Source organism: Ambystoma mexicanum, chromosome 1q (genome assembly GCF_040938575.1).
Source record: "Ambystoma mexicanum isolate Mex_15411 chromosome 1q, UKY_AmexF1_1, whole genome shotgun sequence".
NCBI classification, from domain to species: Eukaryota; Metazoa; Chordata; class Amphibia; order Caudata; family Ambystomatidae; genus Ambystoma; species Ambystoma mexicanum.
Genome location: NC_090922.1, coordinates 188,074,527 through 188,089,691, shown reverse-complemented (window position 1 = coordinate 188,089,691; position 15,165 = coordinate 188,074,527). Strand labels below are relative to the sequence as shown.

Sequence of the window (15,165 nt, the reverse complement as noted above, 5' to 3'; positions counted from 1 at the left end):
CTGGGTACAGGATCAACATATCTAAGTCAGAGCTGTTCCCGCTTACTCCTAAAACTAGAGACATGTCAGACACACATGGATTCAAATGGTCCCTACACATCCGTTATTTGGGGATAATGATATCAAGAGACAAGAGTACACTGTACGCAGAAAACCATGGCGAATTACTACAATCCCTCACAGTTAAATTACAACTCTGGAACAAACTCCCCCTATCCCTCTATGGGCGAATATCGCTGCTTAAGATGGTTGTTACCCAAGCTCTTGTACCTCTTTTGCAACATACCGATTTGGCCAGGCAGAACATTCTTTACCAAACTTAACACGTTGGCCACTACATTTGTATGGGGAGGGAAGACTGCTAGATTGAAATGGTCCAAAATGACAGAACCTTTTCAAAAGGGTGGGATCACAGCACCAGACTTTGAGCTTTATTACCTAGCATCGCCGGCACACTTTGCGAACACTGGTTCAACCCGGAAGACACAGCAGCACATATCCCCTTGGAAAGATATGCAGCGTCCCCCTCAGACCGAAGAGCGGTAATGTTCGACCCCAGTCGGAAAGACACATGCGAATATGACCCCGTGAGCACCACCACAAGAGCATGGTTTATGATATATGAGAGAATCGCCCTCACAACCCCATATGATCCAGAGGTACCACTGTGGAACTTCCCGTGTATAACTCCCACATTCGATGAGGCACTCCAGGGGACGTGGGATCCACAGAAACAATTTAGAATGCGGGACATGTTCCCGGAAGGGGAAGCTCTGTAAACTAGAGGATTTTATTAGGGCGGTGGGTGGAGACCACCTCAAGCGATTCCAATATCACAGGATGAAATCCGCCTTTGCTGCTCATTCCCAGCAGAACCGCCCACACATGAATGTATTGCAGCCCTGACGGAACCAGGAGGACACAGGAAAAGTCTGTCCACGTTATATAACCTTGTTCAAACACACTCCAAGCCATGCAATAATATTAAAGAAGCCTGGGAACAGGACTTGGGAATGGAGTTATGCAAGGCCACATGGTTGAGATACTGCCAATTGACCAAACACGTTTCCATGAACTCAGGGCTGCGTCTTATTCAGTTTAACGTTCTAAACCAACTACACTATACTCCAGCCAAGCTAGCTCGGTTTGTACAAAACCACACGGGAAAATGCCCCAAATGTGATGCCCCTAATGCAGACTCTTACCATATGTATTGGGCTTGCCCACCCGTAACTAGATTTTGGGGGGACGTGGCGGAGATTCTAGAAGACATTACGGCAATACCTACTACACCTTCCCCACGGAAATACTTATTTGGGGATATTGGTAAGGCTGCAGTTACCACCAGACGATTGTTCAATGTGGCATGTGTGGTTGCAAAACAAAATATACTAAAATGCTGCAAATCCGGAGAACCTCCCAGGCGACTGGACTTAGACCTATCAATTGTCAATAAGTTCGAGGAACAATTTGTTATAACGTTGACATCGAGATGCCGCCCTAAGTATCTCTCTGTTAAAATAAAACCTTTTTGTCTTTGTACCGAACAGTGATCTCTGTTCAAGCCAGTAGCTACGTAGCTCTTCTGCAAGGCCCTGGTGACCCACTGTCACGCCTTTGGCCAGGGAAGCCTTTGACTCTATCCTCCTCTATTTTACTGTACCTTTAACCCTCTAGAGTCAGGCCCCCTAAAAAAGAGGGTTTCGCCCATATCTCTTCAGACTATGGCGAGCCCGTTGCTCTTCCAGAGTTTGGGATTGAGCCATGGAAATGTCGTCCAAGTATATTATGAGTCTGGCACCTTTTCTGAGTTGAGCCACGACCGGCTTTAGGAGTTTGGTAAATGCCCAAGGGGCAGAGGAGAGCCCGAACGGCAAGCTTGTACACTCCTAATCCTGATCCTTCCAGAAGACCTCGGGTAGCTTACGTGTGCCTGATGAATGGGCACTGCCAGATAAGCGTCCTTGAGGTCCAGGCAAATGAGCCAGTCGCCTGGTCTTAGAGTCTTAGAATGTCTCTGAGCATGTGTATCCCCTCCATCTTGAAACAGTGGTAGTCTATGAAGTCGTTCAAAGCTCTGAGATTTATTACTGGACGTACCTTTTGCTTCCTGCAAACCTAAAATATATGGCTGAAAAATCCACCATGACTCTAGCACAGGCACATGGCCTGCTTTTGGTGTAGGTATTGTACCTTGCTGTCTAGCGCTGCTGCGTGCGCCTCAGACATTACTATCTATGCAGGGCGATTCGAAGGGTTGGGCAAAGAACTCTAGACGCTAGCCTCAAGCTGTGTCCATGATCCAGCCATCTCCTGATAAGGTATCCCTGGCTTGCGCAAAGAGCCATCCTCCCTCCTATGGGTGTCTGCGGCGCTGGCGCTGCTATGTAACACTGACCTGTTGGCTGTTGGGCTGGATATCTAGCCGCTCTTCTCCAGCCACGGCCCCTTCCTCGTCCTCTGGATGGGAAGGTGTCTGAACAGTCTTTCCAGAAATTATGCTGGTCCTTGAATGCGGAGGTCTTCTGTCAAAGGCGTATCAGCCAGAGGAGTGACCCCCTACCTCGTCTGGCCTGGGGAAAAAAATCTTGGTGGCAAATACTATTTTAATAGACGCTTGTGCCTTGTCTAAGGCAGTGAAGGTGCCCACGAATTTAGACATTTCTTTCACAAAGGGATCTCCAAATAGCAGACCTTGAGCTGCTGCTCCAGATTCGGTGTCTGCCAGTTATCACAATTTGGGGTCAATTTTTTAAGAGGATGCCTTTCCTGTGTTTTGTCAAGATGGCACAGTTGACGTTCCCGAGCAAGCAGAGTGCTCTCTGGGACCAACCCAATAGGATAGTTGGGTCAATTGGTTTGCCTGTATCAATGGCCTTTTCGGCCACGTCCATTATCTTCATCAGGGACCCTGTGATATCCAGGACCTTATCTTGACAGGATCTCCAGGCACGATCAATGCCTTCCTTGGGGGTCCTTAATGGTCTTCCCTAGGAAGGTGATCATCTTCATATCGAGCTCAGAGGTTGGAGCTACCTTCCCCGTAATCTCTGGGCGAGGGCATTCCGATCTGAGCTTGGCCCGGACTTCCCTTTTATAGGGGCCGACGCAGTCTGGCTTTAATATATTCCAGGCACTTAATGAAGGTTCCCAGTCTGACCTGGGATGAATCAGATCTTCCGGTGTAAACATTCCCTCGAGAGTTGCATGTTCTCCGGATGTTTGCCTGGGAATGGGGACTGCCGCATTTCCCGAGATAGAGGGTCTGGACCCTACAGTTTGTTTGTTCTCTTCTGAGGATAGGAGGAGTGGTTCGGTTGTCATTCTGGCACTCCCCCCTAATCATACTCGTCATCTCTGCCCTGATGGTACTCCTCGAGGGTCTGGCGCCCAAATTATCTTCCTCAGGGTGGGAGGGTCTGTTGTCAGAAGGGGTCTCCTTCCTAGTCAGGAAAGCTTTAAGCCTGAAATGGCAGTTGTGGATTGTTCTGGCTGGCTCTTGGGGGTGGAGGGGGTGGGGGAGGGCTTGTCAAAGAGGCCATACTCTTGCGAGCCAGTGTACTTCCCCCATCAGAAATGTGTTTTTTCTGTTTCTTATTCCCCAGCGGGGGCGCTGTATTTAAGTGTTCCTCCATGCTATCCAAACTCTGTTGGATGGGCAAAAGCATGTCAGAGATGGCCTTTTTTAATGGTGGTTTCCACTGAGGATCCCAACAACCTTTTAAAACGGTCTACCATGGCCACTTCGTCAATCTCATATGCTCCCTCCTCATCCTCTGACCATTCTTGATCAGCCCGAGGGGAGTATTGAGCTGCTGTAGTAATGGATGAAATTTCTTCACACCTTTTTTTTAACCTTTTTTTTATTTTGTTCTTTAAACGAAAAATGACACTTAACTGTAGAAAGCTTAATAGAGAAAAGAACCAGAGGATGATGAGGCTCTCTAGTGGCTGCGGGCGTTACCGTGCCTGAGAAAAATGCTCTGTGCAGCCTCCCCGTTCCTCACAGAACGTTGGATTGGGTCAGGTGAGGCGCAAGAGAATCTTCGGAGGAGAAAACAATAAAGGAAACAAAGGTATTGGAGGCTATTCGCGTAATGCGAGGCTCCGATCGTGGGCAGCGGTCTCCCTATATATACATAAACAAGGATGCAGAAAAATCCGATCGTGGGCAGCGGTCTCCATCACCATTGAGGAACAGCTGGCGTCGGGGAGGAGCAAAAAGACAACAAAGAAAGGAGACGCGGGTTACGCGGCTCGCGCTGCAATAATGTAAACAAAATAATAAAACTTAATACAACATTGTGGACGAGTGCCTGACAGCACTTGATATTCCAAGAACAGCAATAGTAAATGTTAAACATGCTGGTTTTATCAAAATTGAAAGGCAGAATAGAATGAAAATGTACTTATCTCTTGCTGTGAGCAGCAAAGAAAGAGGGAGTGATGCACTGTTGGTTCCTATTTGGAGGGATTGCTTACTGTTTATTGGAGGATTGTCACATGGGCTGTGACCTGTTGTGAACTTGGGCTAAGCCCTCTGGGAAACTGAGTTCCTGGTCTTCAGTGACTTTTTGTTTTGAAATGGAGGTTATTTTTCCTCATGTTGAATGTTATTTCATGGAATATTTTTCTGCATCCTTGTTTATGTATATAACATCAGTTTGGGTGCATACAAACTTGCTGCTGAGCTTTTCTCTTATGTTAATAAAGCAAGAGAAGCATAATGTGACCCACCTGTCTTGACATAGAATTATGGAGATGCTGAGCTATCCGATACCCAGATTATCCTGTTTTTATTTTCATCTTTTCGGCTATAAACCAGAAGATGCTGATGTGGTACACTTTCTAGATGTAAATTGCTGTTTGCAGCAAGGTGGTCCATACCTATAATGTGGAGCAGGCATGTACCACCAAGTGATGCAATTAACCAGTGTTTGAAAACTGACATTAGGAATAATCCAACCTAGTCATTTTATTGCAAACGAAACAGGGTGGTACATAACAGAGCGGACAAAAACACCAAAAAGATTAAATATATAAAGGGTAGTGGGGTAAAGGGTTAAAATGTGTTGAGATGGGTTTGGGGTGGCTTGAAAAGGGTGGGAAAAGGGAAGATTGCCTGCCCCCCCCCCCCACACACCAATAAAAAAAAAGGAAAGAAATTGGTGTTTTTCAGTGTTTTGTTCGTGAGGGAGTTTAGCACCCTGTCAGTGAGATCGCATATAACCGTTTGCCACATGGGCACCTTTTCTATGGCTTGCCTTTGAAGACCATTCAGGACTCAACCTTACAAGGATAAGGCATCTGGGATAGTTCGATCTGCAAGGACTCTTGGTTGCTTCCCAAATTCTGAGTCATTCTAAACGCAAGAATGCTACGTTTTGTCCAGAAACCTGAGGTGGGTTGGGGCACTGGGATGGAACACTTGGGTTGAGAGGAGGGTAAAGGGTTTAAAGTTATTACCTGTTTCACAAACAATGGATTCACATAAAGTTAATATGGGTCGCCATAAACCTAACTGCCGAAGGAATACACCATATACAATTCAAATATTGAAATACCCTATGTAGTCTACTCCATGCCCTGACAAACTGCATATCAAATATGTTGTGAAAAAAAATAATTGTATTTGAGCATACAGCGACTTGCGTTCAGAAAGATGTTTTTTGCTGCTTTATTCCTGTGGACTTCTATTGGACACACTAACCTTTTTGCTTTTAGAAATCTGGCCCGACTTTTTGGAGGCAAATAATAAACCCTTCTCCTTAGTTTCTCTTTCTTGTTTGCTCATTCTTAAGGGGAAACTATCAGTACTGAGACTATGTGTAGGTAAATTCTTGTATTGTTACAAGTGCACATATAACCTTACAGTGAAGTGCAGTTAAGATGTTTAGTATCTGGCTTTTTATATAATTGCTTTTTAGTTGCTTTTACAATATTCCGAAGACTAGCTTGTGTCAGTAACATTTTTTACAATTTATTTTATACATTTTACTTGTGAACTTTTGTATTTACCATGAATGGCTACTGAATGTGGTTGGCACCCTAACCTGGACGTGCAACAAGGTTTTTCCCTTGTTTTTTGGCGCTGGTTTTCATCCTGCCTTCACAGGCTAAGGGGTGGTTTGTGTGTGTAAGCATAGAAAGGGGCTGGGACAGTCTAGTCCCAGTCCACATCCCTGTTGCCTGAATGTCTCTTACTGGGCAGATGTGTTTGCCGTTTGGTGCAGATCCTTACCATGTGCACCCTGACCAGCCAAAACATAACCTGATGCCGAATGTGACCTCTGCACCTGTGACCCCTTGGCTGTCCCCGACTGGGCAAGCGCCAAAGATTGTGTCCCAATTGGATTCTGGAACACCAACAGTGGCCTCTGTAGGAACATGACTTTGAGGGAGAGGGTGTAAGTTAAGTTAACTGTTTTGCCACACCCGCCCCCCTGTTCTCCATAGGGTTAAATGGGTGTACAGTTCTGTCCCTAAATCGCACTTTCCTGGCTTTTGTCGGTGGAGGTCTGGTTAAGGCTTCCTTCCTAGGACTATCCAAAGGGCTGGGATTGAGTGAGTCCACTCTACTAAACGTTTTTTACTTTTTTGACTCTTATTATAAATCGTAACCACTGGCACTGACAATCTCTTTGTAAACCTACCTGAAAGGTATCTACTTTGGAGCTGGTGACATTTGGGCACAAGGCCCATAGCCACCGTATGGTTGGACTTCATGGGAACTCTGGAAGCTGTTTTATGATTTTCTTGATATTTTTGTTCTATTTCGAAGGCATATGCGTGTCTCTTATTCACTAGGTTTTGAGTGAAATGCTGTTGTATTTCTCCTAATAATTAATGTATAAGGGTTTTTGTGACAATATTCGGTTTTACTTGCTTAGTGTGTGATCTAAAGGCCTAATAAATATTTATATACTTGCCGGTCTTAGTGTAATTCTAGGTTTTGCTCTGTGTAGACTCTGTAGTCCTAGAATACTCGCACCCTTCCTGAGACTATGCCAATGCCGCTCTGCTACCTTCTATAGTTTGGCTTGGCTAAACTTTTGTCTTCCCTGTTTAGCATAGCAGGGTGCCCTACCAAAATCCTCCCCCAAGGCTGATTTTGAGAATCCATTTTAAGTTAAAAGTCCAGAAAACTTTGGTGGCCCAAAAATAGGCCTTCAGCCGTGTCCTAAGCCCCCCCCCTCCACAGCCCCCCAAATGTCCAGAAAAACAAAACGTTGGGAGTACCACAAGGACTTTAAAACCTTGCCCAGGTCCCCAAAAATCTACACAACTTCATATTGCTATTTGGTAGAAGAATATTTTCTTTATTCACTGTTTTTGGTCTTAATAAAACCTTTAAACATTGTGAATAATATTGCAATAAACCTACAACGCACAATTATATCCAAATTGATGTAAATGACTGATCTTAATATTTTCCCAGTAATGTAAATATAAGCAAAACATGGGCTCCTAAATAGTCTATACCAAAAAGTAAATACTTAATCTAATGTATATACAAAAGGTCTGAAATATTTAATCCTTAACTTACAGAATAGTACATTTCATGTATTTAAAGTTCCAGAGCCTTCATTTGCCCAAACTTTCCACATTGTCCACACATTCTATTTTTTCAATGTATCTTTAACCAAGTTCCTTTCCTTTCACAGGTTTTGCGATTATTACTAAGAAAGAGCATGACCGAGATTTCTTGATATATTCTGGCATGGTGTTGAATGGCCGAAAACTTGCATAGATCTGTCGGCTTTCTGTTTTTTAAATGATTGAACAATATACCTATTTGCCAAAGATATGCCCTTTTAATTTTCTATTCTAATGGATCATATAATGACTCCTCATAATGTGCTCTTAAAGGGTATGCAATCTTCAACATATATTTTAATAATACCACTGTTTCATTTCTGTCTCCTTTAATATATACATGATATTTCGAGCCTCTGCTTCCATCTTATTAATAAATCTAGCATTTCTAATCCGTGTAGAAGCAATTTACATTCAATTCCACCAGTAAGACCTTAAACGGTAAAGGGGGGGGCAGCTTTAGTTTCCCCCTCAATTGGCTCCAGCCATTTTTGTACTGGTTTAGTATTTAGTGTTTTATAAAATTATAGGACATTTTTTGTTGTTTGGCCAGCTTTCATGGCATGACCTAATATCCACCATGCGGATTTGTTAGGGGGAATTCTCAGAAATGTGCTAATTGCCTCCTACCTTAGAGACCCCCAGCTCTTTTGCTGGACTTTAGGACTTAATTTTCATCCTGAAGAGAGCAAGACTATTTTCCCCCCTCTCATGCATTTTTATTTGATTTGAACACTGACTTGTGGTTTTGGAGTCTGACCCAACTCCATAGGCATCATCTTTTTACATTGTGACACACATCACCCTCGGTGCAGTGTCCCAGAGAAACCCTTTGGATTTCTGCTAAGGTTTAAATACCTTCTCTTGTTTACTACTGTAGTGAAGTGAAATTGACTTTACTTACATTTTCTTCTTTATAGACCATTTTCCTCTTTAAAGACCCAGCACACACTATTTTACAATAGGGTGCTGGAGGGGTTACTTATTATCCCCTTTTAACTTCCTATGTAACATTTTTGTTACCCTTTCTACAATTAATGGCTGGTGGCAGTGCTTTACTTTTTCCTACCCTTGTGTGTTTTTACCATGGGCTGCGTTCGCAGCTGCAGTATAGCACCCATGGTGTCCATTTTGTCAAAGTGGCCCAGTCTTATTTTTTTTTCCCCCTTTTTCTTGTTGTAAAGGTTCTTCTTGAGATAGGCTCTGCGCGCCAAACTAGGTTTGGTCCCTTTGTTAGTTTTGTCTTTGGCGGGATTCACTGTTGAAGCCCGCCTCTAGCTCCAGCGTGTCTGGCAGGGCAGGGAGGTGCTCTAAACTTCCTGTGCTTAGTCTCCTAAGGTGCATTACAGGAATGCACCCAAAGGTGATTGGCCGGCTGGCTGTCCTTGGAGGACAGCCACTCTGCTGTGCCAGTGACAGCTAGGCTGCAAATGAATGGGAGAAACTTGCATAAAAGGCAAGGTTTTTAGTCGACCACTGGACGAAGGAACCGAAGAAAGAAATGGATGCTTGCTGCAACTCTTGGACTGTTGGTTTGCCCGGTGAAGCCCTGCTGCAATGCTGAAGCTCCGATTTCAACATAGACTAGAGAAGCCCAGAAAGAACGACTTCTGCCCTTGGGTTGGTGGGACCAATCGACCCCAAGACGAACTAGACTGAAACCCCTCTCTGCTGGCTGTACTTCCATTTGTGCTGCAGGAACCGAGTGCCAGGGGACAGACGCCAGAATAGTGCATTGCTTTTAAGCTCGGCCCGAGCTCCAGGAAGATCCTCCGGACTCCCTCGAAGCAGGGCTGATGCAGCCTGAGCCACCTGAACAGCGTGCAGGACCCCAGAAGCAAAGAAAGTCCACAAGGGGTCCAAGAACCACTGTGGTGCTATTGCGCCCATTGCTGCTGCCAACCTTCAAATCGTAGTGCAGGAGTCCCCAGACGTCCTTCCTCCTATCCCCACGACTGAGGCCCAAGAACAACAGGATCTGCAGGAACTACAACAGGAACAGAAGCCAGCTGGAACAATTTCTTCAGACCTAAGGTACTGTGAACGAAGGGGTGCATGTAGCTTGCTTGCTCTGTTGAGACTTGCATTGGCTGCCCTCTGCAGAGTTGGTTGCAGCTTTGCCCTTCACAAGCCTCTCAGATTGTGGCCCAACAGTGATTCCTTTCAACAAAACTCTCTTTAACATTGTGCAAGACGTCTTACCTACCTTCAAGAAGTGCCTCAGCTCCCCTAGACTTTGCACAAGTGACATTGGCTGTCCTGGCTCCCTGAAGACTCTTCTTTACCTCTGACCTTGTGTTTTAACTATCCCTCTAAAAATTCATACATTCCTTACTTGTATAGCTGGGAAAGGGTTAATCTACATTGCGTTGGGGGGGGGGGGGGGGGTTCAAAGGTGCTTACCTGTTTGAGAAACTTGTTAACCATTGGTTCCTTCCCTAACCTTTGCCACAAGTATAGTATTACCATTTAAGTGTGAAAATTGATATATTAATGTCCAGTGTCCTAGCAATTGTCACTTCAGGGTGTAGGAATATCTGTGTGCCATGCCAAAAGGGTATCTCCTTACTTTATTGAACTGAAGGAGCGTATTTTGAAGAGTATTTTTGTTGCCAATTGCTCCCTTCTAAAAAAAAAGGCTGATTTTAAAACTGACAAGTTTTAAAATCAGCCTTTTTAAAACTTGTGGTCGTTTCGTGGGTCGTTTCTTATAATCAAGAAACCTTGAGTTGAAGTGTTATTTGGATACTTGTCACACTGAAACTTTGTTGCAACCATAAAGCTCACATTGGCCCCTCTTGAGATACGACTGGCTGCTAAGTCACACTACCGACTTGTGTAGTACAGGCCTATATCAAAGGTTGGGTTACCTGTTGCCAAGAGGACAAGGCTGGTGTAGTCTCCCACAGGGTTAATACATGCAATCTTGCCTAACAGGACTATTGCATTTTTATTTTTTCTTCTCCGGGTTTGTAATTGAACAGCCAGCAAATCTGTCCTACGATACTTGCCTGGTTCTTCTAGATCACCCTTTCTAAATATTGGGACAAGAATAAAGCTATTCCTTCTACTAGGCAATTTTCCTTACAACTTTGAAGGCAGCCCACGGTCTAGTTTTACCTATAATTCCCTGATCACCTTTGGGTTCATTTGTTGATTGGAACCACACTGCTCCACATCATGTTGCACCCCGAGACACCAGACAAATACTGTGTCTTTGATGGAAACGTTTGAGGCCCAGTCCTGACAGCACTTTAATCTGAGTTTCATGGTGTGATATATTTGCGTTATCAAACAATGGTCAACTGATGCTGGCAGGGACATCTATAAACTGGAATCAGCAGGAAAATGCAATCCTGCAGAACTTCACCACCAAAACCCTTGCTGCCCAATAGGAGACGAGAACTGACATTAACTTTAGAGGTTCTAGAGCCAATGTTCAGTATCTACTGTGACCACCTGTGGAATTGGGCTCTTCTCCTCAACACTGTGTATACTTCACAGTGGGTATCATTTTAGTATTGACTGTATCCTGCGCCAGCAATTGGACGCCAGTTTTTCCCGTTCATTCCTCTGAGTAACTACTAATTGGGTGGCTATGGAAATTGACATGGGTATCCAAACCTATTGGGTTGCCATTGGTGGTCCTTAACTAGTAGGGCTAACAACTTGGAAACTGGAGAGAACATACCTATAACCTTCATAACATTTTGCTTGAATGAAAAGTTCTTTTGTTTCATAGCATCGCTTTGTGGAGATCGGGTTATTGGAGGGTGTACTTTCTCTTGAACAACCTTGCTACCCTGTGATGTGTTTTCCTTGACTGCTGCCATAGCGCTTGATTGGTTTTTCCTACCCGTGGGTCGTTTCTTTTCATACCCTGAACACGGAGGAGAAATGTTTCTAAAAATAGATTTTTCTGCTACCTGGTGAAATATTTTTTTAAGAAACACTATATCTGAGGTATACTGGAAGGTTTGTGGCCTTGGCTACCTCGGTGTTGGCCATGCCTGCGGTCTTAGATTCTGGAGGGGTCCTGTAGAGGAGATGGACGGAATTGCAGGCCTCCTCCTGGATGTGTGATGCAAGTTTTGAGATCAGGGAGTTGTTACACAATCTCCTTGGCCTCGTCCACAACTTGCCCATAGGCATCTCAGACACTATGCCATGAATGTCTGGATATCCTTGCATTGGAAGATCTGACCAGCAGTAGCAGATTTGTCCCTATTTAAGCAATAAACCCTGACGGCTGTAGGCATTACGTGGTTGTGTAAGGGTAACGGACATGAGCAAAGCAAGGGCCTGAACATTAACCCTGGGGTATTGCCATCCTGGAATGTTTTTCCGGGAAGCTAATATTTCTTTTAAATGTGACAAACTGTGTGGTTGCCGTTTCTCAAATGAAGAAAAAATACCAAACAAGATGGCCGACATTGACAAGGGAGAAGGAATGGTGCCACCCTTTCCATGGTGGGAAAGCAGCGGGGAACACTGTTTTTCCATCGAGACGTGACATCCCCAGGTAAATGGGGGGGGTCGGTAGGGGGCAGAACTGTGGGTTGATGGCAGAGGGTGGGGGGGGGGGTGTTGGAGCACCTACATGCAGCCCGTCAGCGGAGATGGGAGACTCGCAATGCAGGCTTTAACATGAGGTAAAGTCCCTGTACCTAATTTCCGGATTGGCCAGGGTGCTTAAATGTGGTTTTGCTATATTTAATAGGTCTTACAATAATGGAGTTTTTCCATGACCAGTAAGCCCCAAAGCACTCCACCTGTTTTAATCGGAGTATATTTCGGAAACTATTTTGGATGTTTGCAGGATGAATTTCAGTAGATTGGTGCAATCAGTGGTACTGTTTTGCAGTCTCACAGAAGTGAGGGGGAACAATTCGGGAAGGGGTGGATGAGTTGATATTGTGATGCTGTTCTATGAGTGGTAGAGTTTACTTCTTACATGCAAGGTATGTTACTGTATCTTTCAATCTAGACTCAATAAAGATTGTGCACAAAAAAATGTTCTGGAATAAGAGCCCTTTGTTACTCCAGTATATCGCTGCTGCATTAAAATGTGAGAATTCCTTCATGGTTTTTTCTTTTACATTTTTGTTAAAATCCTACTTTGCAGAGAGCAGATCAACAGAGTAAAGGACTCGGATGATGTACCAATGGTGTTAGTGGGCAACAAGTGTGACCTTCCCTCACGGACCGTTGACACAAAGCAGGCACAGGAGCTGGCAAAGAGCTATGGGATTCCTTTCATTGAGACTTCTGCCAAAACTAGACAGGTGGGTGACATTCAATAAAAAAGGACATTTGGTGAATGAGGGCACCAACGGTACAATTTGAAAGGTTAAGTGCTCCTGTGATGATTCTGAGTAGGATGTAGGATGTATTATTTACGTAAACTGATGTTACAGACGGATTGGAGGTTTCCTCATTTCTAAATCCAATTCCATGGTAGGATAGACTGCAAGCCTCAGCAGTTGAAATATGACTTGTGCCCGTTCCCACCATCACTTTGGTTTATTGAAAACTATGTATTTTTGGTCACTTCTTTCAACCTTGTTATCCATACGTCATCACTGCACAGGCCAGGCATTTTGTTTTAGCCTGGTTTCCATGAGAGCTGAGTCTACTTTTCCAAGTAATTGAACACCAAACTATTTGTTCTCCAGACTTGATGTACTTGCCAGATTTCTCAAGGCATTAATTCCTCTAATAATCTAACATGCCAAGTATAGCAAGGGTTTTTATATTTTTCACTGTACAGAGGCACTCCATGTTTTGCTTGTCTGAAATTGTTTTCCGATATTTATTTCCAGAATCCTCTTGGGCAAACTGGTGAAGTGGTTCAAAAACGTTTAGCTGGCTAAAAATGAATCCCTGTGTTCAGCATTTTTAAGTGCATCTTCCTGACTTAAAGTACTGTTAGTGATTCCATCCAGCTCGTTGCTAGTTGTGACAGAGCGGCCCAAGTCGAACACAAAGATGAATTGGGGAGATTCACAGATACAGGACGCACTTTTTGTTGATCCCAAGTAAGAGAATGTCCACACACCATATTTTTTATAAAAAATGTAATCTTTATGTAAGGAAGGTACAGTATAAAGTAACACATGTAAGTAGCTTTGTAAAACAGAAGATTCCCCAATGTATCCGGTAAGTAACAGTTTGGTGTAGGAGCTCTTTTCAGTCAAGAGTCCCTCCTATTAACCTGTATGTGAAGTCTTCTCTAACAAGGCTGTTAAGTTCAAGAGGAGACCACGGCAGGCCATTAGTGCGAATAGGGCCAGTTTCTGTGAGAGCTACCTTAGTGACCCAACTGCCAATCCCTGGAGTTCCATTGGAGGGAAGCCCTGAAGAGGTCCTTGAAATGAAGTATGAACAGGCTCTCCGGCAGTCTGGAGAATACTTTCGAACGGATAAAGCAGTTTGGTGGCAGGTGGTGGTTAGGACTGTTTCTAAAGCCCAAACAAGGGGCTTCATAAAACTATCATAAGGGCAATACAAAAAACTCAACTCTTGGTATATACCTGTGGTACTTCTTTTGGTAGCGTGGACAGAGCAGTCAGGCTTATCTCAGGAGGGAGAAAGGGATGTAGATGGGTACAAATAACCTGTAGCATGCATATGGTCTAAACGAACACTGATACACGTATGTATTGTATAAATGATTTATTATATATATATATATATATATATATATATATATATAGACTCGCAAAGAGCATTCTTTAGTAAGTTTCGTACTATTATCATTCATAAACACAATTATAAAAAACAACTTTACTTATGGTATGCAAACCAAAGTATACACCTTATTTAGAATAGCAGTATGCAGTTCAATTTGAGTGAAATCTAGCAATGCACATTTAGAATGTCATGATGCTATTCATGGAGCAAAACCACATTAGTAGACTTTTAAAAAAGAAATGAAGGCATGCAGACCCTATTGGTAATAAGCTATCATAGTTATTCTATTTCGTGAATACTATAGTTCTCCAGCATGGGGTCTGGCATGGATTCACATGCTCATGAATATTCCGTCAGGCTGGGAATCCTCGGTAAAGAAAAAATCGGTATCAGTTTAGTTTCTGATCTGTCTTTCGTAGTAGTAACCAATGACTGCCCTCTACCTAAGCCCCGCCTCTGGCAGCCATCTTCAGATTTTTACCGCACGTTCAAGTGTTGGGCGTCCTCGTGCTTAGCTCTTGAGCTTTTACTGCGTGTTTCGCGCTTTTTTCATGTGAATTTTCACATTTTTTCGGTTAATCAAGCCTCAAGCTCCACCGGTTCTACTCCCGTTAATGGCTACCCGTTGCAGGATTTTCCTACGCCCCTCAAGGGTGAAGATTTCGTCGAATCAACTTCTTGGAGGATTCCAGAAGATTCGCGGCCTACTTCAAGATGGCCCAGGATGTGAGTTCGTCGCCCGGACCCAAGCTGTTTCGCAGCTGCCCTGGATGCGGGCTGCAGAATGTGTTTAAGGAAGACGAACATTTGCGATGCCTCTACTGTCTTCATGGGGACAAGACTCATGTAGAGAAGGACTGCCAGTTCTGCAAGAAC

At 44.0% G+C, this 15,165-nt stretch overlaps 1 protein-coding gene across 1 annotated transcript in view; it reads left to right on the top strand.

Annotated features, from left to right (window-relative positions):
• LOC138526374 (GTPase KRas-like) overlaps nucleotides 1-15,165 on the top strand; it is a 168,117-nt gene that overhangs the window by 133,008 nt on the left and 19,944 nt on the right. The window contains exon 4 of the mRNA XM_069637045.1: nucleotides 12,722-12,881. Within this exon, the coding sequence (XP_069493146.1) occupies nucleotides 12,722-12,881 (160 nt within the window). The remainder of the gene's footprint in view (nucleotides 1-12,721; nucleotides 12,882-15,165) is intronic.